This window comes from Equus caballus, chromosome 27 (genome assembly GCF_041296265.1).
Source record: "Equus caballus isolate H_3958 breed thoroughbred chromosome 27, TB-T2T, whole genome shotgun sequence".
NCBI classification, from domain to species: Eukaryota; Metazoa; Chordata; class Mammalia; order Perissodactyla; family Equidae; genus Equus; species Equus caballus.
This window is the reverse complement of record NC_091710.1, coordinates 18,907,261-18,932,762: the sequence shown is the minus strand read 5'-3', so window position 1 is coordinate 18,932,762 and position 25,502 is coordinate 18,907,261. Positions and strand designations below refer to the sequence as shown.

The 25,502-nt window shown below is 38.8% G+C and overlaps 1 protein-coding gene across 23 annotated transcripts in view; it reads left to right on the top strand.

Moving 5' to 3' along the window:
• The window catches only part of PSD3 (pleckstrin and Sec7 domain containing 3), a 646,842-nt gene that overhangs the window by 561,156 nt on the left and 60,184 nt on the right, over nucleotides 1-25,502 (top strand). For all 23 annotated transcript variants that reach the window (XM_070253277.1, XM_070253287.1, XM_070253276.1 and 20 more), the window contains one exon: nucleotides 20,794-20,864. In XM_070253277.1, the coding sequence (XP_070109378.1) occupies nucleotides 20,794-20,864 (71 nt within the window). The remainder of the gene's footprint in view (nucleotides 1-20,793; nucleotides 20,865-25,502) is intronic.

The following is a 25,502-nucleotide window of genomic DNA, read 5'->3' as shown; positions in this document are numbered from 1 at the left end:
TTTAGGAAACAAGTATTGTGGTGTTTGTTTTGTTTTTCTTTTTGGTGAGGAAGATTGGCCCTGTGCTAACATCTGTACCAATCTTCCTCTGTCTTGTATATGGGATGCCACCACAGTCTGGCTTGATGAGCGGTGTGTAGATCCATATCGAGGATCTGAACCCGGGAGCTCGGGGCTGCTGAAGCAGAGCATGTGAACTTAATCACTATACCACTGGCCAGCCTCGTTTTGCACATTTTATGGCTTATTACAGTTGGTCCTCTGTCTTCAGGGAGTCTGCACCTGCAGATTCAACCAACCATGCATCAAAAGCCGTATGATGACTGCCTCTGTACTGAACACACACAGACTTTTTTTTTTGTCATTGTTCCATAAACAATACAGTAGAACTACTATTTGCATAGTATTACATTGCATTAGGTATTATAAGTAATCTAGAGGTGATTTAAAGGGGATCCTGGAAGCAATTCCCCACAGATACCGAGGGAAGACTATACTTGGGTAAAAAGTTTTTGTCGCTACTCCCATTATTTACTTTTATTGTTTGCATTCGTGTTCAATATCTCAAGTGCCAAGACAAGGTCTGGGACAAAATTGAAACAATAAATATGTTAACAAATATGTTACATTCCACCTTCCCCTGGATTAAGTTAAGGGTGAAAGGTGTACTCGTTTTCTGTTAAAAATTCATCAATAATGTCAGGGGGTTTTTTTTTCCTCAAAATATTGACTTTAACAAAGAAAAAAATCTGAATACATGAATGAAATTTAAAAAGTAAATGTGTTTTAGCATGGAAATTGGATACACTTTCTTTTAGCAGACAGTGTCCTTAACAAAAATATGCTTCTAAAGGAGTCACATATATTAACTCATCTAATTTTCAGAATAACTTTTGAAGTGGATACTGTTTTATTCCTGTTTTACAGAGGAAGGAAGTGAAGCATGGAGTAGCTAAATGACGTCCCCAGGGTCACTCAGGTGAAACTGGAATTTCAAACCAGGTGCTCTCTATAAAAAATACTATGTTGACTTTTGTCCGTAGGCCCTCTTGATAAAGGACAGTGGTAATTAGCAATGACTTCCATAATTGGGATCCACATTTTGATTCAGCGTCTTAGTCCACATATACTGCAGAGAAGGTGGAGGTCAAAAGAAACCTCCTTTTTTTCTCCCCAAAGTCCTGCTGAAAACTAAATCCTTATTTAAAATCATCTCTGACTTCTAAATCCTACTCATTATAGAATTACCAACCTCCCTGTCTCTTTACCTACTTGAAACCCCAATGGGATTTTCTTAGGCTACTGCCATGCTACCATTCAGTTTGTACAGCTTATCATGTCATAGTAAGTTCATCCTTAAGGTGCCTGCCACTGTGTGTGAACTCTTTAGGGGTAGGGCCTGTGTCCTAATACTATTATGTAACAAATGTTGTAAACAGTATTGTAAAGGAACTTTGGTACATTGGAGCATATTCATTTTATAGATTTATAACCAGAGATGTTAAGTGACTTGTCCAAAATCAGAGAAATAGTGGATCTCAGGGTGTGACTAAAACCCAAGTTTGCTGACTCGCGGTCCAGGATACTTTTCAACCATTCCAGAAGGGTTGCTTTAGGGTAAAAGACTTGACTTCTTAAAGGACTATACCCGTGTCCAGAGTGAACATCAGCCCACCATGGGACTTTAGTTTCATGTTCTGTTCTCTATCAATAATATAAACCTATTCTTATCATATTAAAAAAGGAAATATTTTTCTGGGAAAAATAATAGATATAGGTTGTACTTCTGGTCCCTTTAAGTCTGCCCCAGTTTTTCCTTTTATAAAACAAAGTTGACTACATGTAACAGCTCCCAGTCTTAAAGAGAAAGATTATAAAGACTAACTGATTTTTCAAAAATGTGTAAATTGCCTTAAATGTTTCGAAGATAAATGATTTGGAAATATAAGACAGTAATAGTACTGTTTTATTTCTACCACTCTGTTATGAACCTGGGGGTAATTAATACTATCAGTTTCCTGATATTGTGTGACTCATCTCCCAAAGGTGACTTCTGTTGTGCACAGCTTGGGTTCCATTGCTTCTAGCAGTATCTAAAGTGTCTGAGTTACTCTATTAATTAAGATTTAATAGTACTTCTTATAGTGGTGCCTGAGGGTATTTTGTGAAAGTAAGTTAGGGATAAATATACAGGGATTACCCTTAACTTCTATGAGTGTATCTAAATCTTTCACAAACCAATCTCAGAAAGCAAACCTCTGGCTGAGTTGTACCTGCAGCTGCCTCGGTGATGAGAACTTAAAAGCTTGCTTACTACCAAGGCAGCATCTCTCTTCATCCTGTAGGAGAGAGACTTTCAGAATTTTGCCCAGTTTTCAGATACCGTCACTAGGGAAATAAAGAAACTTTGAAAATGTCTTCTGCCTTTTACAAATCTAGCAGAGATCTGTCCCAGTTGTACTCGTATAGGAGAGCTTTTGCTGAGCGCATCTTTGCTTCCAAGCACAGCAAGGTGTTGGGTTTATTTTGGAATGCTGTCATTGGTAGTGTATTATATTTTATGTCTTTCTCCATTAACATAAAGAAATGGAAGGTATTTTGCATAGAATTATCACATCCTCACATTTCCCTTGTTTCCTGGTCTGACAGGACCTGCATTGTTAGCTTTCCAGCCGTGACTCAAGAATTTTTTCTCATTAGTGTAGATATGGCTTATTGACCTTCTCGACCCTTTGGGGGGAAAAATAGTATTTTTGCCTTTTTACTGGGGCAATAGGAAAATGTTTTTCAAGCCAACAGACAGAAAGTAAAGCTTAGTGTATTAAAGGAGAGAATAGGCAATGTACATACTATGTCTTTCTGTGCATATTAAATCTTTCTGATATTAACTTGAAGAAAAGGAAAAAGTAGATGATGAGGAAACCCAGAGGGAGGAGTGGTCAAAATTAGGATGAAATTTTGACATTGGAAAAATTTTCTGCCCGTTGAATAAAATAGAAAAATTGGAACAGTCAGATCTTAAATACATCTATTCTCACTTATGTTCAGAAGAAACTAAAGTTGGAAAGTATAGCACGCAAATAAAAACTTTTGCATGAAGCTTATACCTTTTGGTGGATTAAAAAATAACTTTATTTTCTGGCATATATCCATCATTACTCCTTACTGAATATTTTATTGCTCAAGAATATTTCATACCTTTTCCTTCATGAAAGAAGGGTGACAGCCTGTGCTTTCATTGCCATTATACATTTAACTATTTTACAAAGATCAGTGCTAATAATTGAAACCAAAATATTGTTCATTGTCTTTTATATTTCCAAAAAGATTCTTCAAATATATGATAAAGATGAGAAAATTAATAACCACGGATTCGTAATATTGGAGATTTAATGGTAGTTCCAATATCACCCTTCTTCAGAACAACTGCTAATTTCTGTTTTGCAGAAATGTATATTGTGTGTGTTTGTGTGTATAATGTACAGGAACAATCACAGAGGCCTATTGACTTTTTTTGTTTCTTATTTTAAGCTACAGTGAGCAGGAATAAGGCTCCCAGCCAGGGTTGGTAGTCAAGGAGTGTGTCCTGATTCAGTTGTACAGACTGTTTACCATGGATGTGCCTTCACTCCTGATTGGGCAGTGTTTTTCCTCATAGGTCAGAGTCCCTGCTGAATCAGCTCTTAAATAATTTGAACATCACTCCTAAATCTCAGAGTTAACCAAGACATTGTATCCTGAGTCTGTTTAACTGGTCTTTTGCTGCATACAAACCAGAGTACAAGTGGCCAGTGCTATGTGGAACCAAGTGCTACTGGTTAGGCGGGGCGTCAGATCCCACCGCTGTAAAGTGGACGTGGTGACAGGGGCTCCCTCGTGGAGTTGTGGGCTTTAGGTAATACACATCAAGTTTTGGAAGGGTGCTCAGTAAATGTTCTCTGCTGCTGTAACTACTGCTGTAATTATGATTGCTGTTAGCATTATTATTCCCCAGCAGTGTTGGGCCGGTAGCATCTGAGAGGGCACAGACAGGGATCGTGCCTCAGTTCTGAGATCCGTAGCCATGAGCAGGGATACCTTTGAAGGCCCTGGAGTCCAGTGAGATTAAAGAACATAGCTGACTCACGTTCCCCTCCTATCTCATCTTGTCTCCCTGCCCCCTGCGTTTGCCTCAGTGGAGTAGCAGGCCTGACCTTTGCACAGGATTGTCACCTGGACAATTTCCCCTTCTTCATGCACCCTTGGACCCCTTTTCCTCACCTGAATTGCCCTGTACAGTACTTTTGAAATCCTTAGATGGGTAGCGTCCTCAGGAGCTTACTCTGCCTCTCAGAACTGCAAATATAGTTAATAATGGAGACATTAATGTTTAATAGAGGCAATGAGACCTAACTAAAAGAAAAGTTTGCATCAAATAGAGCATACGTTTATAATGCTAGCCCGATGCCCAGAGCTCTTTGCTGTAGGTGACAGTTAACTGCCTTCTCCCTTCCTTCCAATTCCTTATCTTAATTTGTTGTGCACTTCTATCCCTATTTTGGCCTTTTCCTCAATGTGGACAATTGTAAAAGCCTCCTTACTGGGTGTTCCTTGTTCTAATTTCTCTCATCCTGTCCTCAGCCCTTGTCTCCTGCATCCTGCTCCAAATGAATTTTTCCTCAATAACAAAATTTGTGAACAAATTCTTTAAAAAACGTAAAGAAGAAAGAAAAAAAAAAGGGAGTCTGTTTTTGGCAGTATGATGGCCTATGAATTCCAAAACTTCCATTATGAAAAATCTACAAATGATAAAATATTTTTAAACACCTTTTAACTGAACAGATGAGCCTGCAGCAATGAAAGGGAAATCCCCTGAGACCAGGAATGCAGCATGAATGCAAGTCTAGGAAGAGGAGTGACCCCTGGGCAGCTCTGGGTCTGGTGCCCAAGGAGTACTGGAGATAAAATTACACAGCTTTGAGCACAGGAGGACAACAGAATGGAGGCTGTGAGGAGCAGTTAAGACACCTGTGGAGTGGGGGGAGAAGTCAGAGTGTCAGAGGTTGCAATAGAGGAGACAATGGAGGAGAGACCATATTCAAAGATATAATGACTGCAAGGTCTTGAAAATGATACATGGGAAACCCAAAGAACACCAAGCTGGATAAATTTAAAGAAACTTAGATATAACATTTAGACTCAAGACAGACATCCCAACAATCATGGGAGGGAAAAGATAGTGAAATAACATCCTCATGAGAAAAGGTAATTGTTGATCCTATTCAAGATCCTGACCCTGATGCAAGGATCCCCATCAGTCAAGTGCCTGGATTTTCACTCTTAATAATCATATAGGAGGAGAGATGTCAGCATCATGGCAAAGTGAACTTGCCCAGGACTCTCTCCCCTCCAAAATACAATGAGAAGGGACATCCATATTCCAACAGAGGACATCCTAACACAACACAAAAATGTCGGAGAGACACGCAGCCATACGACGAAGGGCGGAGAGGCTGGAGTCCCCCTTGGAAGAGCTGGAACAGGGTAAGAGAGAACTTCGCTCCCTCCCTTAAAGACTGCAATCACAGGAGGTTCTGCAAGGGAAGGAACAGGGGAGGGGACATTCGTTCACAGGAACATCAAGGACCGCTGAGGGCCTGTGTGGCCTAGAAGGAAGACCTCTACTGGGGTGAGAGCTTTCGAGGGGGGTGACCTCATCAAGATAACTCTCCAGGAGAGCAGATAGTGAGAGCAAAGTGGGAAAGCCCCAGGAGCACACAGGAGATAGTGTCCCTCCCCCCACCTGCCCTGTGCCGCTCTACTGCCTGGGATCTCAGCTGAAGGCCGAGGGCTCAGAAGACGCAGCTCTTGACCCCCACCCAGTGGCGATAGGCAGTAGCTGCAGCCAAATAATATCAGGATGTACAAGATCCGACCCACCTCCTCTAGCAATATCAAAGACTATATCAAACCTCCAGACCAAAGAGAAAATGGCAGGTACCCACAATTCAGTCCTAAAGACACAGAAATATGCAATTTAAATGACAATGAATTCCAAATAGCTATCATCAAAAAACTCAATGAGGTAAAAAAGAATGTAGAGAAACAATTCAACGAGTTCAGGAGCTACTTCACAAAAGAGATTGAAACTATAAAGAAGAATAAATCAGAAATATTGGAGATGAAAGACACAATGGAAGAAGTAAAACAAAATACAGATTCCCTGAACGCTCAAGTGGATATCATAGAGGAGTGTATCAGCATAATCAAAGATAGACATGTTGAAATGCTCCAGACAGAGGAGGAGAGAGAGCTAAGTCTAAAAAGAAATGAAGAAAATCTCCAAGAAATATCTGACTCAAGGAGGAAATGCAACCTAAGAATTATAGATATTCAAGAAGGAGAAGAGAAGGAGAATGGAGCAGAAAACATGTTCAAAGAAATAATAGCAGAGAACTTCCCAAACCTAGGGAAAGAGAGGGAAATCTGTGTGGAAGAAGTTTCCAGATCTCCCAGATTTGTCAATGTAAAAAGACCTACTGCAAGGCATATAGTAGTAAAACTGGCAAGAATGAATGACAAAGAAAGAATACTAAGTGTAGCAAGGCAGAAGAAAATAACCTATAAAGGAACCCCTATCATGCTTTCAGCGGATTTCTCTGCAGAAACCTTATAAGCTAGGGGAAACTGGAATGACATATTCAGATCTTTAAAAGACAGAAATGTTCAGCCAAAAATATTCAGTCCAGCAATAATATCCTTCAGATATGAGGGAGAAATAAAATCTTTCCCAGACAAACAAAAGCTAAGGGACTTCTTAGCCATGAAATCCTCTCCTACAAGAAATCCTCAAGAAAGCCCTCATACCTTGAAAAAAAAAAAAAAGGGAGAAAGGGGTCACAAAACACAGAGTAAGGAGCTAAATAGGTAGCATCAGAATAAGATAGCAAATACTCAAGTATAGCATTAAGCTAAAAGGAAGGAAAACACCAAAAACAAAGATAATCTTGTCATTTTACCCACAAACTCACAACACAAGGTGGAATAAGATGTGAGAAAAACAACTTAGGAGGGGAGGAGGAAAGAGACTGAGTCGATTTACACTAAGGCAATAAGAGGGTGTCAGAAAGTAGACTATCTTATACACAAAATTCTGAATACAAACCTCAGGATAACCATTAAACAAAAACCAGAACAGAGGCAAACATAATACATGAGGAGAAAACAAACACATCATAAAAAACTACGTAATTCAATGGGTAGACCAAAACACACAGGACGAGAAACAAAGGAAATGCAGGAAAACCAGAAAATGAGTGATAAGATGATAGCATTAAGCCCTCATACATCAATAATCACCCTAAATGTAAATGGATTGAGTTCTCCAATAAAAAGACACAGTGGCAACATGGATTAAAGAATGAGACCCAACAATATGCTGCCTCTAGGAAACACATCACAGCTCCAATGACAAACACAGGCTCAGAGTGAAGGGATGGAAGACCATACTCCAAGCTAACGGCAAACAAAAGAAAGCAGATGTCACAATACTTATATCAAAGTAGGCTTCAAGATAAGACAGGTAAAGAGAGACAAAGAGGGGCAGTACATAATGATCAAAGGGACACTCCATCAAGAAGAAATAACACTTATAAATATCTCTGCACCCAACACAGGAGCACCAAAGTACGTAAAGCAACTATAAACAAACCTAAAAGAAGATATTAAAAATAACACAGTAATAGTAAGGGACCTCAACACTCCACTCACATCAACGGATAGATCATCCAGATAGAAAATCAACAAGGAAACAGTGGAATTAAATGAACAGCTAAACTAGTTGGACTTAAAGACATATATAGAACAGTCCATCCAAAAACAGCAGAATACACATTCTTCTCAAGTGCACACGGAACATTCTTGATGATAGGCCATATGTTGGGAAGCAAGGCAAGCCTCAATAAATTTAAGAAAATTGAAATAATAACAAGCATCTTTTCGGATCACAATGCCATAAAGTTAGAAAAAAATTACAAGAAAAAAGCTGAGAAAGGGACAAAGATGTGGAGACCAAACAACATGCTATTGAACAAGCAATGGATCGTTGAAGAAATTAAAGGAGAAATCAAGAAGTATCTGGAGACAAATTAAAATGATAACATACCATACCAACTCATATGGGATGCAGCAAAAGCCACATTAAGAGGGAAATTCATCGCAATACAGGCACAGCTTAACAAGAAAAATCCCAAATAAGCAATATCATATTACACCTAACTGAATTAGAAAAAGAAGAATAAACAAAGCCCAAAATCAGTGGAAGGAGAGAAATAATAAAAATCAGAACAGAAGTAAATGCTATTTAAACAAAAAAGACAGTAGTAAGGATCAATGCACAAAGAGCTGGTTCTTTGAGAAGATAAATAAAATTGACAAAGCCACATCCCTCTGATACCAACCCTGACAAGGACAACACAAAAAAGGAAAACTACAGGCCAATGTCACTGAGAACATAGATGCAAAAATCCTCAACAAAATTTTGACAACCCGAATTCAGCAATACATTAAAAGGATCATACATCATGATCAAGTGGGATTTATTCCAGGGACACATGGTTGTTTCAACATCAGGAAATCAATCAACCTGATACACCACATCAACAAATTGAGGAATGAAACCCACATGATCATCTCAATAGATGCATAGAAAGCATTTGACAAGATCCAACAGCCATTTATGATAAAAACTCTGAACAAATGGGGCTAGAAGGAAATTACCTCAACACAATAAATGCCATGTATGACAAACCCACAGCCAACATCATATTCAATGGGCAAAAACTGAGCGCCATCCCTCTGAGAACAGGAACAAGACAAGAATGCCCACTTTCACCACTCTTATTCAACATAGTACTAGAGGTTTTCACCAGAGCAATTAGGCAAGAGAAAGGAATAAAGTAAATCCAAGTAGGGAGTGATGCAGTGAAACTCTCACTGTTTGCAGACAACGTGATCTTATGTATAGAAAACCCCAAAGAATCCATTGGAAAACTAATAGAAATTATTAACAACTACAGTAAAGTTGCAGGGTATAAAATCAACTTACAAAAATCAGTTGCTTTTCTGCATAATGAACTTACAAAAAGAGAAATCAAGAATACAATTCCATTTACCATTGCAACTAAAAGAATAAAGTACCTAGGAATAAATTTAATCAAGGAGGTGAAGGACTTATACAATGAAAACCAGGAGACATTACTTAGAGAAATTGATAATGACATAAAGAGATGGAAAGAGATTCCATGCACATGGATTGGAAGAATAAACATAGTTAAAATGTCCATAATACCCGAAGCAATCTACAGGTTCAATGCAATCCCAGTCAAAATCCCAATGATATTCTTCACAGAAATAGAGCAAAGAATCCTAAAATTCATATGGGGCAACCAAAGACCCCGAATTGCTAAGGCAATCCTGAGAAAAAAGAACAAAGCTGGAGGTATCACAATCCCTGACTTCAAAATGTGCTACAAAGCCATAGTGATCACAACAGCGTGGTACTGGTACAAAAATAGGCAGACAGATCAATGGAACAGAACTGAAAGCCCAGAAATAACACAGCACATCTACAGACAGCTAATCTTTGACAAAGGTGCCAAGAACACAGAACGGAGAAAATAGAGTCTCTTCAAGACATGGTGTTGGGAAAACTGGACAGCCACATGCAAAAGAATGAAATTGGACCATTATCTCATGCTATACACAAAAAATAAACTCAAAATGGATCAAAGACTTGAAGATAAGTCCTGAAACCATAAAATTCCTGGAAGATAATATAAGTAGTACACTCTTTGACATTGAACTACAAAGGATCTTTTCGAATACTATGTCTTCTCAGACAGGGGAGACAAAAGAAAAAATAAACAAGTGGGAGTGCATCAGACTAAAGAGCTTCTGCAAGGCAAAAGAAACTAGAATCAAAACAAAGAGACAACCCACCAATTGGGAGAAAATATTTGCAAATCGTATATCTGACAAGGGGTTAATCTCCATAATATATAAGGAACTCACACAACTGAACAATGAAAAAACAAACAACCTGATCAAAAAATGGGCAGAGGATAGGAACAGACATTTTTCCAAAGAAGATGGCCCATAAACACATGAAAAGATGTTAAACACCACTAATCATCAGGGAAATGCAAATCAAAACTACACTGAGATACCACCTTAGGCCTGTTAAAATGGCTACAATCACTAAGACTAAAAATAGCAACTGTTGGAGAGGGTGTGGAGAGAAGGGAACCCTCAGACACTGCTGGTGGGAATGCAAACTGGTGCAGCTGCTATGGAAAACACTATGGAGATTCCTCAGAAAACTAAAAATAGAACTACCATACGACCCAGTTATCCTGCTACTGGTTATCTACCTAAACAACTTGAAATCAACAATCCAAAGTAACATGTGCACCCCTGTGTTCATCACAGCACTATTCATAATAGCCAAGAAATGGAAGCAACCCAAGTGCCCATCCACTGATAAATGGATAAAGATGTGGTGTACAATGAAATACTACTAAGCCAGAAAAAAAAGACAAGTTCATCCCATTTGCAACAACATGGAAGGACCTGGAGGGAATTATGCTAAGCAAAGTAAGCCAGACTGAGAAGGACAAACACCAGATGATTTCACTCATATGTGTAATATCAACAAACACTTGGACAGAACAGTTCAGTGGTTACCAGGGGAGGAGAGGAGGGGTGTGGGCACAGGGGGTGAAGGGGAGCACTAGTGTGTTGACAGTCAAGAAGTAATGTACAACTGAAATCTCACATTTATGCAAACTATTGTGAACTCAATAAAAAAAATGAATATGGAAAAAAGAAAAAATAACTGTCAGCCTAGAATTTTTAATGAAATAAAGACATTTTTATAAATAAAAATAGAAAAACATTTACCACCAAAAGACCTTCACTAAAGAAACTTTAAGTATAGATTTCAAGAAGTAGTTGAAAATAGCCTCCAAAAAATCTGAAGTACAGAAAGAAGTAACAAATGAAGGTAATAGTAAACACAAGGGTAAATCTAACAGATAGTAACAGTTTATAGAAAAATGATGTCTATTTCAGTAGTATTAGAAAAAACTCCATTAATGGATACCATTGTCATGAGATTGAAGGCAGATGATTAGAATTAAAATAATCCAAGATCCCTGTATTTTCAGGAAGAAGGAAAGCGATTGATAATCTTTGAACTTTGTGCACATATATTAAAAATGGCGATGAAAGCATTGTCTAGTGTGTAAAATGGTATCTTATGATTAACTTCAGTAAACACCTTTTCACAGCAGACACCCAGATATTTATTTTTTTTTCTTGTTGTTATCTTTCAAGTTTTTTTTTTAATTTTTTTGGATGTACATCATATTTCGAATTCTGTGTACATTACATCGTGTTCACCACCCGAACACTAATTATAGTGCATCCCCTCACATGTGAGCCTCATCACCCCTTTTGCCCTCCCCCTTTCCCCAAAGGTAACCACCAGTCCAATCTCCAATGCTATGTGTTTTTTTTTTTTTTTGTCGTTTTTATCTTCTACTTATGAGTGAGATCATATGGTATTTGACTTTCTCCCTCTGATTTATTTCACTCAGCATAATACCCTCAAGGTCCATCCATGTTGTCAAAAATGGCCGGATTTTGTCATTCGTTATGGCTGAGTAGTAGTCCATCGTGTATAAATACCACATCTTCTCTATCCATTCGTCCCTTGATGGGCACCTAGGTTGCTTCCAAGTCTTGGCTATTGTGTATAACGCTGCAAGGAACATAGGGGTGCAAGGATCTTTATGCCTTTGTGTTTTCAAGTTCTTTGGATAAATACCCAGCAGTGGAATAGCTGGATCATATGGTAGATCTATCCTTAATTTTCTGAGGCTACTCCATACTGCTTTCCATAGTGGCTGCACCAGTTTGCACTGCCACCGGCAGTGAACAAGGGTTCCCTTCTCTCGACGCCCTCTCCAATATTTGTTGCTTCCTGTCTTGTTAATTATAGCCATTCTGACCAGAGAGAGGTAATACCTTACTGTAGTTTTGATTTGCATTTCCCTCATAGCTAATGATGTTCAGCATGTTTTCATATGCCTGTTGGCCATCTGTATATCTTCTTTGGAGAAATCTCTGTTCAGATCTTTTGTCCATTTTCTAATTAGATTGTTGGTCTTTTTGTTGTTGAGCTGTATGAGTTCTTTGTATATTTTGGATATTAACCCCTTATCTGATATACGGTTTGCAAATATCTTCTCCCAATTGTTAGGTTGTCTTTTCGTTTTGTTGATGGTTTCCTTTGCTGTGCAGAAGCATTTTAGTTTGATGTAGTCCCATTTGTTCATTTTTTCTTTTGTTTCCCTTGCCCGGTCAGACATGGGACCTGAAAATGTGCTGCTCAGACCAATGCCATAGAGCGTACTGCCTATGTTCTCTTCTAGAAGTCTCATGGTTTCGGGTCTTACATTCAAGTCTTTGATCCTCTTTGAGTTGATTTTTGTGCATGGTGTAAGGGCATGGTCTACTTTCATTCTTTTGCATGTGGCTGTCCAGTTTTCCCAACACCTTTTATTGAAGAGACTCTCCTTTCTCCATCATATGCTCTTGGCTCCCTTGTCGAATATTAGCTGTCCATAAACGTGTGGGTTTACTTCTGGGCTCTCAATTTTGTCCAATTGATCTGTGTGTCTGTTTTTGTGCCAATACCACGCTGTTTTGGTTACTATGGCTTTGTAGTATAATTTGAAATCGGGGAGTGTGATACCTCCAGCTTTGTTCTTTTTTCTCAGGAATACTTTGGCCATTCAGGGTCTTTTGTTGTTCCATATAAATTTTAGGGTTCTTTGTTCTATTTCTGTAAAAAATGTTGTTGGAACTTTGATAGGGATTGTGTTGAATCTATAGATTGCTATAGGAAGTATGGACATTTTAACAATGTTAATTCTTCCAATCCAAGAGCACAGAATATCTTTCCATTTCTTTGTGTCTTCTTTGATTTCTTTCAACAATGTTTTATAGTTTTCAGTGTACATATCTTTCACCTCTTTGCTTAAGTTTATTCCTAGGTATTTTATTCTTTTTGTTGCAATTGTAAATGGTATTGTATTCTTAATTTCTCTTTCTGCTACTTCGTTGTTAGTGTATAGAAACGCAACCAATGTTTGTACATTGATTTTGTATCCTGCAACTTGACTGTATTCCTTTATTATTTCTAAAAGTTTTTTAGTGGACTCTTTAGGGTTTTCTAGATATAAAATCATGTTGTCTGCAAAGAATGACAGTTTCATTTCTTCTTTTCCAATGTGGATCCCTTTTATTTCTTTTTCTTGCCTGATTGCTCTGGCTAGGACTTCCAATACTATGTTAAATAAGAGTGGTGACAGTGGGCATCCTTGTCTGGTTCCTGTTCTTAGAGGGTTAGCTTTCAGTTTTTCTCCATTGAGAATGATATTTGCTGTGGGTTTGTCATATATGGCCTTTATTATGTTGAGGTATTTTCCTTCTATACCCATTTTATTTAGAGTTTTTATCATAAATGGATGCTGTATCTTGTCAAATGCTTTCTCTGCATCTATTGAGATGATCATGTGATTTTTATTCTTCATTTTGTTAATGTGGTGTATCACGTTGATAGATTTGCAGATGTTGAACCATCCCTGCATCCACGGAATGAAACCCACTTGATCATGATGTATGATCTTTTTAATGTATTGTTGTATTCGATTTGCTAGTATTTTGTTGAGGATTTTTGCATCGATGTTCATCAGTGATATTGGCCTGTAATTTTCTTTTTTTGTGTTGTCCTTTTGAGCCTTCTCTCCTCTCTTCCTGGTGAGTCTAGCTAAGGGTTTGTCAATTTTGTTTATCTTTTCGAAGAACCAGCTCTTGGTTTCATTAATTTTTTCTATTGTTTTTTTAGTCTCTATTTCATTTATTTCTGCTCTGATTTTTATTATTTCCTTCCTTTTGCTGATTTTGGGCTCTGTTTGTTGTTCTTTTTCCAGTACCTTTAGATGTGCTTTTAGATTGTCTGTTTGGGATTTTTCTTCTTTGTTGAGGTAGACCTGAATTGCTATAAACTTCCCTCTTAGAACCGCTTTTGCTGTATCCCACAGATTTTGGCATGTTGTGTTTTCATTTTCATTTGTCTCCAGGAATTTTTTGATTTCTTCTTTGATTTGTTCATTGACCCAATCATTGTTCAGTAGCATTTTGTTCAATCTCCACATTTTTGTGGCTTTTCTGGTTTTCTTTCTGTAGTTGATTTCCAGTTTCATACCTTTGTAGTCAGAAAAGATGCATGGTATTATTTTGATCTTCTTAAATTTATTGAGACTTGTTTTGTGGCCTAATATGTGATCAGTCCTGGAGAATGTTCCATGGGCATTTGAAAAGAATGTGTATTCTGTGGTTTTTGGATGGAATGTTCTGTATATATCTACTAAGTCCATCTGGTCTAATGTGTCCTTTAAGGCGAGTGTTTTCTTATTGATCTTCTGTTTGGATGATCTATCCATTGGTGTAAGTGGAGTGTTAAAGTCCCCTACTATTATTGTGTTACTGTCTGTTTCTCCTTTTATGTCTGTTAATAATTGCTTTATATGTTTAGGTGCTCCTATGTTGGGTGCATAGACATTTACAAGTGTAATATTTTCTTGTTGGATTGTTCCCTTTATCATTATGTAGTGCCCGTCTTTGTCTCTTATTACAGTTTTTGATTTAAAGTCTATTTTGTCTAAGTATTGCTACCCCCGCTTTCTTTTCTTTGCCATTTGCATGGAATATCTTTTTCCTTCCTTTCACTTTCAGTTTGTGAGTGTCTGTAGGTCTGAAGTGGGTCTCTTGTATGCAGCATATACATGGATCTTGTTTTTTTATCCAGTTGGCCACCCTATGGCATTTGATTGGAGCATTGACATTTAAAGTAGCTATTGATAAATATGTATTTATTGCCATTTTGTCACTTTTTCCCTTTTTTGGGTGTTTTAGTAGTTCTTCTCCATTCCTTTCTTTTTCTCTTGCTCTCTTCCCTTGTGGTTTGATGGCTATCTTTAGTAATATGTTTGATTTCTTTTGTCTTACTTTTCTTCCTGCTTGTTATAGGTTTCTGGTTTGTGGTTACAATGAGGATCCTATTTAATATACTATGCATATAACAGTCTATATTGAGTAGATAGACTCTTTAGCTTGACCTCTTTCTAAAAGCTCTACTTTGTCACTCTCCCCCTCCCACAGTATATGTTTTTCACATCTTATATAGTCTTTTGTTTAGTGTGTGTCTATCCATTACCCTCTTATCATTGAAATAGTTGATTTTACTACATTTGTCTTTTAACCTTCATATTATCTTCACAGGTAGTTAATCTGCTGCCTTTACTATACTTTTACCTTACAAGTGATTTTATTGCCTGTTTTTTGTTGTTGTTCTTGTTTGAGTTTTTTTGATAATTTTTTTTTAATCTCTATTTGTGGTCATTGCTTTCCCACTTAAATAAGTCCCTTCAGCATTTCTTGCAGAACTGGTTTCTTGGTGATAAACTTATTTAATTTTTGCTTGTCTGGGAAGCTCTTTATCTCTCCTTCCATTCTGAATCACAACCTAGATGGATAGAGTATTCTTGGCTGTAGGTTTTTTCATTTTAGCACTTTAAATATGTCGTGCCATTATCTTCTCACCTGTAGGGTCTTGACTGAGAAGTCTGCTGATAGCCTGATGGGCTTCCCTTTATATGTCACCTGTGGCCTTTCTCTTGCTGCTTTTAAGATTCTCTCTTTGTCTTTAATTATAGACACTATGATTATAATATGTCTTGATGTGGGCCTCTTTCGGCTTCTCTTGTTTGGAGCTCTGTGTGCTTCCTGAACTTGGATGTCTGTTTCCTTCCTCAGGAAAATTTTCCTCTAATATTTTGACAAATAAATTTTCTGCCCCTTTGTCTCTCTCTTCTCCTTCTGGGACCCCTATAATCCGAATGTTAGGACACTTGATATTGTCCCAGAGTTCCCTTACACTGTTCCCATTCTGTCTAATTCGTTTTTCTCTTTTCTGTTCTGCTTGGGTGATTTCCTCTAGTCTTTCGTCTAGCTCACTGATCCGTTCTTCTGCTTCCTCTACTCTGCTATTGAGTCCCTCTAATGAATTTCTCATTTCCAGTATTGTATTCTTCATTTCTGATTGTGTTTTATTTAATATCTTCCAGTTATTTGCTGATGTGCTCACTGTGTTCATCCATTCTTCTCCGTGTATCTGTGAGCATCCTCATTATATTTTGTTTGAATTCTTTGTCGAGTAGGTCGCTAGTTTCTGTTTCACTTAGTTCTTTTTCTGGGGTTTTGTAGTGTTCCCTTGCTTGGAAAGTATTCCTTTGCCTCCTCATTATGCCTCTTTCTCTGTGCTATTTTCTTTGTACTAAGTGAGTCGGCTATGTCTCCTGATCTTGGAGAGGTAGCCTTATGTATGAGATGCCTTATGAGGCCCAGCAGTGTGCTTCCCTCTCATCACCAGTCCAAACGATCCAGGAGTGACCCCTTTGTGGGCTACTTGTGTTCTTCTGCTATGGCAGGGTTGCTCCCACTGCAGGTACCCAGGGAGTCTGATCTTTCCTTCCCTGGCCAGCTGTTTGTAAATCCGGTTTGGGGGGGCCTCAGCACTGTTGGCTACAAAGTCTATCAGCACGCTCTTATTGCAATTGTCCTCTTAATTGGGTTGGTACCCAGTGTAGCTGGTTGCTAGGCTCAGGGGCTTACAATTGTGATAGGCCTGAGGCCAACAAGGCTGATGTCAGTTCTCTTAGGAGTGCAGCTAAGTGGGGCTAGCCCTTGGCATGGGGGCACTCAGTTGTTTCAGGCTTTGGAAGGTGGGGCTGATCCTTTTTATGGCTATTTGTGAAGCACAAGTCTTCTGCCGCTGATTAGCCTCACCCCCCACAGGACCACATACGCTGTCAACACAGTCCTGGTCCGTGCACACTTCTCAACCCCCTGGAGCATACCCCAACGCCACTCTGCAGAGGCCCTCACCTCTCCCCTAATGCCCCCCACAGCTCACCTGGTCCTCACACAGGCCCTGCCCCACAGAGGCGACACCCTTGCCTGCCTGTAGAGGATCAAGGCACTCAGTCAGTGCAGTCTGACAAGTGGCCTGAGGGCTTGCTGTTAGGTGGGGCCAGTCCCTAGGGCGGGTTGCCTGCCCTGGCTGAACTGGATTAAATCTGTGCTCTAGTGGGTGTGGCAGACCCCTGGGCTAACAGCCCAAGGGATGCACCTCAATGGCCCCCACCAGTATCCATAGCAGCATGCCTGGACCAGCTCAGAACAATGGCCCCCACCAATGTCTCAGTCACCGGAGAGGACCCTCCTCTCACCAAGATGCCCCCTGAGCCCATCAGATGAGTCTCATTTCACCAAAGGATAGTCAGCCTTCTCTCTGGTGATTTTAGGTCGCTGCAATGAGTGAGTTTGTGTGTAGACCCTTTAAGACCTGGATCTTTTCGGCTTTCAGTTGATAGCTTTTCTGGGGGTGTCCTTGCTGCAGTTAATAGCCAGCAAAGCCAGACAGTAAGACCCCCATCTCAGTTGGGCTGAGTCCGAAGGATGGTTATAGCAATATTACCGCTGCTCTGGACCTCACTCCTCCAGGGAGGGCTCGTACCTTGGAGTGGCTCCTGCCTGGTCAGCTGAGAAGCTCCACTGCTCCCAAAGGTGGCTTTTTTCCTCTCCGGCCAGAGTTACTGCCTCTTCTGCCTTCGTCAGGACTGTCCCTTGTCATGGGGGTTCTTTTTATCCAGTTTTCAGTTTTCAATCCAGGGTGATTCTTCCCAAAATTGTTGTAACCTGGTTGTGTTTGTGGGAGGAGGCGAGTTCAACATCTGCTCACAGCGCCATCTTGACGAGATCTCCCCAGATATTTATTAAAATACATCTACTTACTAACTCCCTAATACCCTCATAATCAAAGCCTTTCATAGGATGCACTGGGTCTGCAGTCAGTAATCGCACTCATTCCTCCAGTTATGTTCATTGTGTAACTACAGTTACGACTCTTCCCCCAGTCATATATACGTAATAATGTAGTGCTGTGGAATCAGTTTTAACTCTTTCCGCATTCATCATTGTGAGGAACAGTCTCCTCATTCATTGGTGTCTAGCCCATGTGTTTCACTCAGCAAAAGCCATAACAGCACTGTGTGTGGCTTTCCGTCAGTGTGGCTGAGCCTGCCTCTGGTGTGCATGGGGCTCCCTCTCTTCCCTGAGTGTCACGCTGTCCTGTCTGTGAAATGGAGGTAGGAAAAGTGCCTTATTTCCAGCACTGTGGTGTGAGTTAAACGGGTGAATACATGTAAGTCATTTAGAGTAGTGCTTTATAGCACACTGGTTATATACGGTTGAGTACTCACTTCTAAGTTATCTTGTCAGAATTGGTTGCTTCTTTTAAGTCTTAAACAACTAAATTATAATTGACCAAAACCAAGGTTAAGTTTCACACTTCTGTGCAGGTAGAAAAGTAGAGAAGACAGCACAGGGTTGGTGCCCCACAGGTGGGGTAAGATCACCTTTCAGCTGGAGAGATCTGTGGGATCTGTGTCTAGTAGGCTTAGTGTGCTAATGATAAAGAGCTGATAAAGAGTTTCGTGAACATGCACCTGAATTCACAGATAGGAGATTTCTATTCGAAAAGTAGTGAAATAGATTTGTAGATCTTTGAACTGAAGGAATCTCAAGATGCCGCTAAACTAGCTTTACGGCTTTGTGGAAAGCCTTTAAAATCCAGGACCTACGTTCCTCCTACAGAAACGAAAAGGTTTTCTCTAAGTTTTTTTCTAGCATTATCCAATGCTTTGCCTTAAGTTATGTGAATTATCCACATTTTAAAATTAAGCAGCTGAAGTCCTGAGAGGTGGAGGAACAGGTCAGGAGTTACTGGTTAGGGGTTGGTGGGTGAGAGGATAGGTTTTAGACAAGGGCTAGAAACCAGCTGATCTGCTGTGCAGTCTGGCACCTCCACCACACCGTACTGCCTCTGGTCCTGCTCTGCACCAGCTCCTGCAGCCCATGGTAACCTCTGTGTGCGCTGTTCTCACATCTACCATGTCAGAATTTGATGTCTGTTGAAGAATATAGTCAGAGATTTTATACATAGAGATATATACATATATCTCTCTATATAAAATCTATAGTTCTCTTTATAGTGGTCACTTCTTTTTTTCTTTATAAAGGAGATTATGGTACACTTTTTTTTTTTTGAGGAAGGTTAACCCTGAGCTAACATCTGCCACCAATTCGCTTCTTTTTGCTGAGGAAAATTGGCCCTGAGCTAACATCCATGCCCGTCTTCCTCTGCTCTATATGTGGAACGCCTGCCACACCATGGCTTGACAAGCAGTACATAGGTCCACGCCCAGGATCCGAACCGGAGTGCACTAACTTAACCGCTACACCACCAGGCCGGCCACTGTGGTATACATTTTTTGATCATGTATTTTTGAGTACACACTTTTAAACCTTACATAGTGGAAACAGATGGGATGAGATTTTTTATTTCCCCTGGAAACCTGCAGAGCGGATGTTTTGAGTCCTTTTTTTACCAGGTGGGCATCTCAGTATGGTGTTGGCAGGAGCACCTGTGTTCTGTAGGTGGATATTCACCCAGTTTCCAAGCCTAAGGATCTTAAATCTTCAGTCAAAGGAGATTTAAAGGATTTAAATCTTAAGAATAGTGCACTTCCTAATTTAATCAGATGTACAAATTAAGGACAGTCTAGGCAGGCAGATAGTTGATAAAGGAATAAGAATAAATAGTCCTTCTACCTATTTGGATAGACATGTTTAGAAAAATGGGATTCAGGTAATAATATTTTCTAGTTACACATTTTAATTTTTTTAAATTAAGAATAAATAATAAACTTTTGCTAATCTATTCTTTTGCTTTAGGACAATTTGTGAAAGTTTAAGTAAGTCAATAGGCGAAATTCTGCTTCATACTTTAGGAGAATATAAGGACTTCAAAAGAGAAGTCATTTGGAGAATTTTTATGAGGATGACTAACTGCCTTGCACTGTGCCAGGTTCTGTGGATTCTAAAGATGAAAGTTCACAGGTCATTCAGTCTAGTGAAAGAGACATTTAGACCAAAAATTACATTACAGTGCAGCAAAGTCTACAGCGAAGAATTCACAGGTTGCCATAGGAGTATAGGAGTGATAATAATTAAAGATATAGTCCGGTTGGTGGGGGTATGGGAGAAATGCTAAAAGTCGTCCTTTTATGTTCTGGGACTTTTTTCTTACGATTCCTTGAAATGTGGATGAAGCCATAAGGCTCTGGTACTCAGCCGTTTAAGCGTTTTCTTGGATTACTGTGTGTTTCCAGGATGCTTTCTCTTTAGCTCTCCCGTCTTGAGGTTCTCTCTGCTAGAGGGCCGGCTGCTGAGCCGAGCTGCGGGATGAGCTCCTGCCTCTCCGCGTCCTAGTGTGCGACCACAGGCAGGTCGCCTCTCTGTGCTCCGGTCTTGTAAAAGGACAAGAGTCGTGGTCCCTGCCTGCCAGGGCTGTTGTGATGATTGAATGCCACAGTACCTGGAGACATTTTTGGAATACTCTGCCTGGACACGGAAAGGCTCAAGGGAATTTTAGTTCTCATTGTCATTGGTTTTGTTAGCTACTAAACCAGAAACATTGAAACACAGTCATCATGTTGATCATTCCGCTTCTCTTTCCATAATGCTAACGTCCAAGTAAAATTTTCCGTTTCTTTTCCTTTCTAGCTCCAAGAGGACGGCGAGGGTGGAAAACCTTTTATGCTGTGCTGAAGGGGACAGTTCTTTACTTGCAAAAGGTAAAAGCAAATGAAAAATGGAAGCCCGCCAAACGTAATGAAATGTTAGACAACTTACCCCAAAAATGCTCACTTTGTACACAAATATTCACTTTGTACAAACACCCAAAAGACTGTTTCCTTGATGTCTAAATTATTTTTTAGATTTTTTTTGTTTCTGGTGAAAAAATTATTTTGGAAATTATATGTAACGTAGTATTTTATACATATATAAAGGTTTTTTATCTATATGTATGTATGTATGATCAGAGGGAATGGATTAGCTTTGTTGTAATTATGTTCAATTAGAAATTTTGAGGGGCCAGCCCCGTGGCCGAGTGGTTAAATCTGGCGCCCCGCTGTGGCGGCCAGGGTTTCGCCAGTTCGGATCCTGGGTGTGGACATGGCACCGCTCATCAGGCCACGCTGAGGAGGCATCCTACATAGCACAGCCAGAGGCACTCACAACTAGGGTATACAACTATGCACTGAAGGGCTTTGGGGATGAGGAAGAGAAGAAGAAGAAGAAAAAAAATAAAGATTGGCAACAGATGTTAGCTGAGGTGCCAATCTTTAAAAAAAAAAATTTTTGAGAATAAGTTGATAAGTTAGACTTCATATGGTCTGTGCAGGTACAGACCTATGGCAGCACTTGCTTCAATGGATATTTATACTGTATATTGTTTATTTCTTCATTTATTTATTGTTATTTAACAATATATCTTCATTTATTTGTCTTCATTTAGATCCTGCCGAAACCTAGAAACACATTTTCATTCAAGTCCTAAAGTATCGGTATTTAACAATGAAAATGTATTCCAAATTACCTGAGTAAGGGTTTGTCAAGAACATTCCCTGTCAGGATCCTTTCTTCCAATCGCAGAATCTGGAAATCTGTCTGGGATCAGGTTTGCATGTTCTGGCCTGTGAAGGGTAGTCCCTGGAGCTTCACCACCCTAGCTCTGTGTAGGTGGAGATGGGAGTGTTGTGTGTCGACTGGAATGAGGTGCACCACTTCCCGGGCCCGGCAGGATTCTGCCTCCCGCTGTGAAGGCAGCTGGGGCAGCTAGGGCTGACTGGAGGCCAGGCAGGAACAACACTGCCCTCAGAGGTGACTGATGGGAAAAGGGTGTTTTTGTGATAAAAACCATGTAACATGAGATCTACCCTCAATACATTTTTAAGTGCCTAGTACAGTATTGTTAATTATAAGTGCAGTGTTGTGCAGGAGATCTCTGGAAATTTCCCATCTTGCATGACAGGTAATATCCAGTGAGCGGTTATTCTCCCACTCCCCTCTCCCAGCCCCAGGCAGCCACTTTCTGTTTCTGTGAGTTTGACTATTTCAAATACTCATATAAGTAGAATCAAGCAGAATTTGTCCTTCTGTGACTGGCTGACTTCACTTACCATAATGTCCTCAAGGTCCATCCATGTTGTAGTATATGAAAAGATTTCCTTTTTTATAGCTGAATAATAGTTCATTGTTTACTTCCTTTTCTTTATCTGTTCATCTGTCATGAACTTTGTGTTGTTTCCACTTCTTGGATATTGTGAATAATGCTACAGTGAACACAGGAGTGCAGAGATCTCTAGAAGTGGAATTCCTGGATCTGCTTTTAATTATTTGAAGAACCTCTGTATTGTTTTCCACGGTGGCTGAAACATTTTCAGTTCCCACCATCCATGCACAGCAACTCCACATTCTCCACATGCACGTTAACACTTGTTATTTCCTATTTTTGTTTTTCTTTTCTTAATTTGTTATAGTGGCCATCCTAACAGATATGAGATGATAACCTCATTGTGGTTTTGGTTTGTTTTCCTGACGATTAGTGATGTTGAGCATCTTTTCATATACTTGTTGGCCATATGTGTGTTGTCTTTGAAGAAATGTCTATTCACATCCTTTGTCCATGTTTTAATCAGGTTGTGTTTTGCTATTTAGTTGTAGGAATTCCTTGCCTATTTTGGATATGGATCCCTTATCATATATATGGTTTTCAGATATTTTCTCCCATTCCATAGATAGCCTTTTCACTCTCTTGATTGTTTGCTTTGCTGTGCAATCAAGTGTAAACAATTTTACACAGTTTGCTGTGTAAACGATTTTAGTTTTATGTAGTCCCACTTGTCTGTCTTTACTTTTGTTGCCTGTGCTTTTGGTGTTGTATTCAAGAAATTATTGCCAATCTCAAGATGCTTTTCCCCTATATTATCTTCTATGAGTTTTATAGTTTCAAGTCTTACATTTAAACTTTTAATTCATTTTTAGTTGACTTTTGTGTATGGTGTAAGGTAAGGATAGAATTTCATTCTTTTTTTGCATGTAGATACCCAGCTTTCCTAGACTATTTATTGAAGAGATTGTCTTTTCCCCATGTGTACTGTTGGCACCCTGTGAAAGATCAGTTGACCATATATGCATGAGATGTTTTCTGGGCTTTCTATTCTGTTACATTGGTCTCTATGTCTGTTTTTATGCCAATACCATAATGTTTTGCTTACTGTAACATGTTTTGAAATCAGGAAGTGTGAAGCCTCTAAATTCGTTCTTCTTTCTCAAGGTTGTTTTGGGTGTTCAGGATCCTTTGTAGTTTCGTATGAATTTTAGGGTGAATTTTTCTATTTCTGTAAAAAATGCCATTGGGATTTTGATAGGGCTTGCATTGACTCTGTAGATGGCTTTGGGTACTATGGACATGTTAAGAATATTAATTCTTCCAATCCATGAACGTAGGATGTCTTTCCATTTATTTGTCGTCTTTAATTTCTCTCAGCAATGTTTTGTATTTTTCCTTGTATGAATTTTTCGTGTCCTTCATTAAGTTTATTCCTAAGTATTTTATTGTTTTGATACTATTGTAATTGGAATTTTCTTAATTTCCTTTTCAGATTGTTCATTGATAGTGTATGTAAATGCAATTGATTTTTGCCTGTTGATTTTGTATCCTACAACTTCGCTAAATTTGTGTCTTAGTTCTAATGATTCTTTTGTAGAATCTTTAGTTTTCTGTATATAAGGTCATGGCCTCTGTGAACAGAGATAATTTTACTTTTTCCTTTCCAATTTGGATGCCCTTTATTTCTTTTTCTTGCCTATTGTTCTGATTAGGACTTTAGTACTACGTTGAACAGAAGTGGCAAGAGTGGGCATCTTTGTCTTGTTTCTTTCCTTAGAGGAAAAACCTTCAGTTTGTCACCATTGAGTATGATGTTAGCTGTGGACTTTTCATATATGGCCTTTATTATAGTAAGGTAATTTCCATTTATTCCTAGTTTGTTGAATGTTTTTTGTCATGAAAGGGTATTGAATTTTTATTAAATACTTTTTCTGTATCTATTAAGATGATCATGTGATTTGTGACATTTGTCCTGTTAATGTGGTTTATCACATTAGTTCATTTTCATGTGTTGAACCATTCTTTCATCCCAGGGATAAGCTTGGTCGTGGTGTGTGCTGCATTTAATATGATGTGGGATTTGGTTTGCTGGTGTTTTGTTAAGGATTTTTGCCTCTATATTCATCAGGGATATAGGCCTATAGTTTTCTTTTCTTGCCGTGTCTTTTTCTGGCTTTGGTATCAGGGTAATGCTGTCCTCAAAAAACGAGTTTAGAAGTATTCCCTCCTCTTCAGTTTTTTGGAAGGATTTGAGAATAATTGACATTAAATTCTTCTTTGAAACTTTGGTAGACTTTACTGGTGAAGCATGTGGTCCTGGACTTTTCTTTGTTGGAGGTTTCTGATTACTGATTCAATCTCCATACTAGTTATAGGTCTGTTCTGATTTCCTGTTTATTCATGATTCAGTCTTGGCAGATTGTATTTTTTAGGAATTTATCCATTTTTTCTAGGTTGTCCAATTTGTTGGTGTACAGTTTCTTATAATCCTTTTAATTTCTGTGGCATCAGTTATAATGTCTCTTCTTTCATTTCTGATTTTATTTATTTTTTTTACTTAGTAGTCTAGCTAAAGATTTGTCAATTTCATCAGTCTTTTCAAAAAACCAATTCTTAGTTTCATTTATTTTTTTCCTATTGTTTTTCTGACCTCTATTTCATCTACTTCTGCTCTGATCTTGATGTTTCCTTCCTTCTACTAACTTTGGGCTTAGCTTGCTCTTTTTCTATTTCCTTGAGGTGTAAAGTTGGATTATTTATTTGATTTTTTTTTATTATAGGTGTTTATCTCTATAAACTTCCCACCTAGTACTGCTTTTGCTGTAGCTCATAAGTTTTTGGTATGTTGTGTTTTTGTTTACCTTTGTCTCAAGATATTTTCTCATTTCTCTTTTGATTTCTTCTTTGACTCATTGATTATTTGACAGTGTGTTGTTTAATTTCCACATATTCATAAGTTTGCATTTTTCCTACTGCCATTAATTTCTAGTTTCATCCCATTGTGGCTGAAAAATAATATACTTAGTGTGATTTCAATCACCTTAAATTTTTTAATACTTGTTTTATAACCTAACATGTGATTTATCCTGGAGAATGTTCTTTGTGCACTTGAGAAGAAGATGTATTCTGCTACAGTTGGATGGAGTGTTCTCTATATGTCTGTTAGGTCCATTTTATTTACAGTGTTTTTCAAGTCATCTGTTATTTTTTGATATTCTGTTTGGATGTTCTATCCGTTATGGAGAGTAGGGTATTG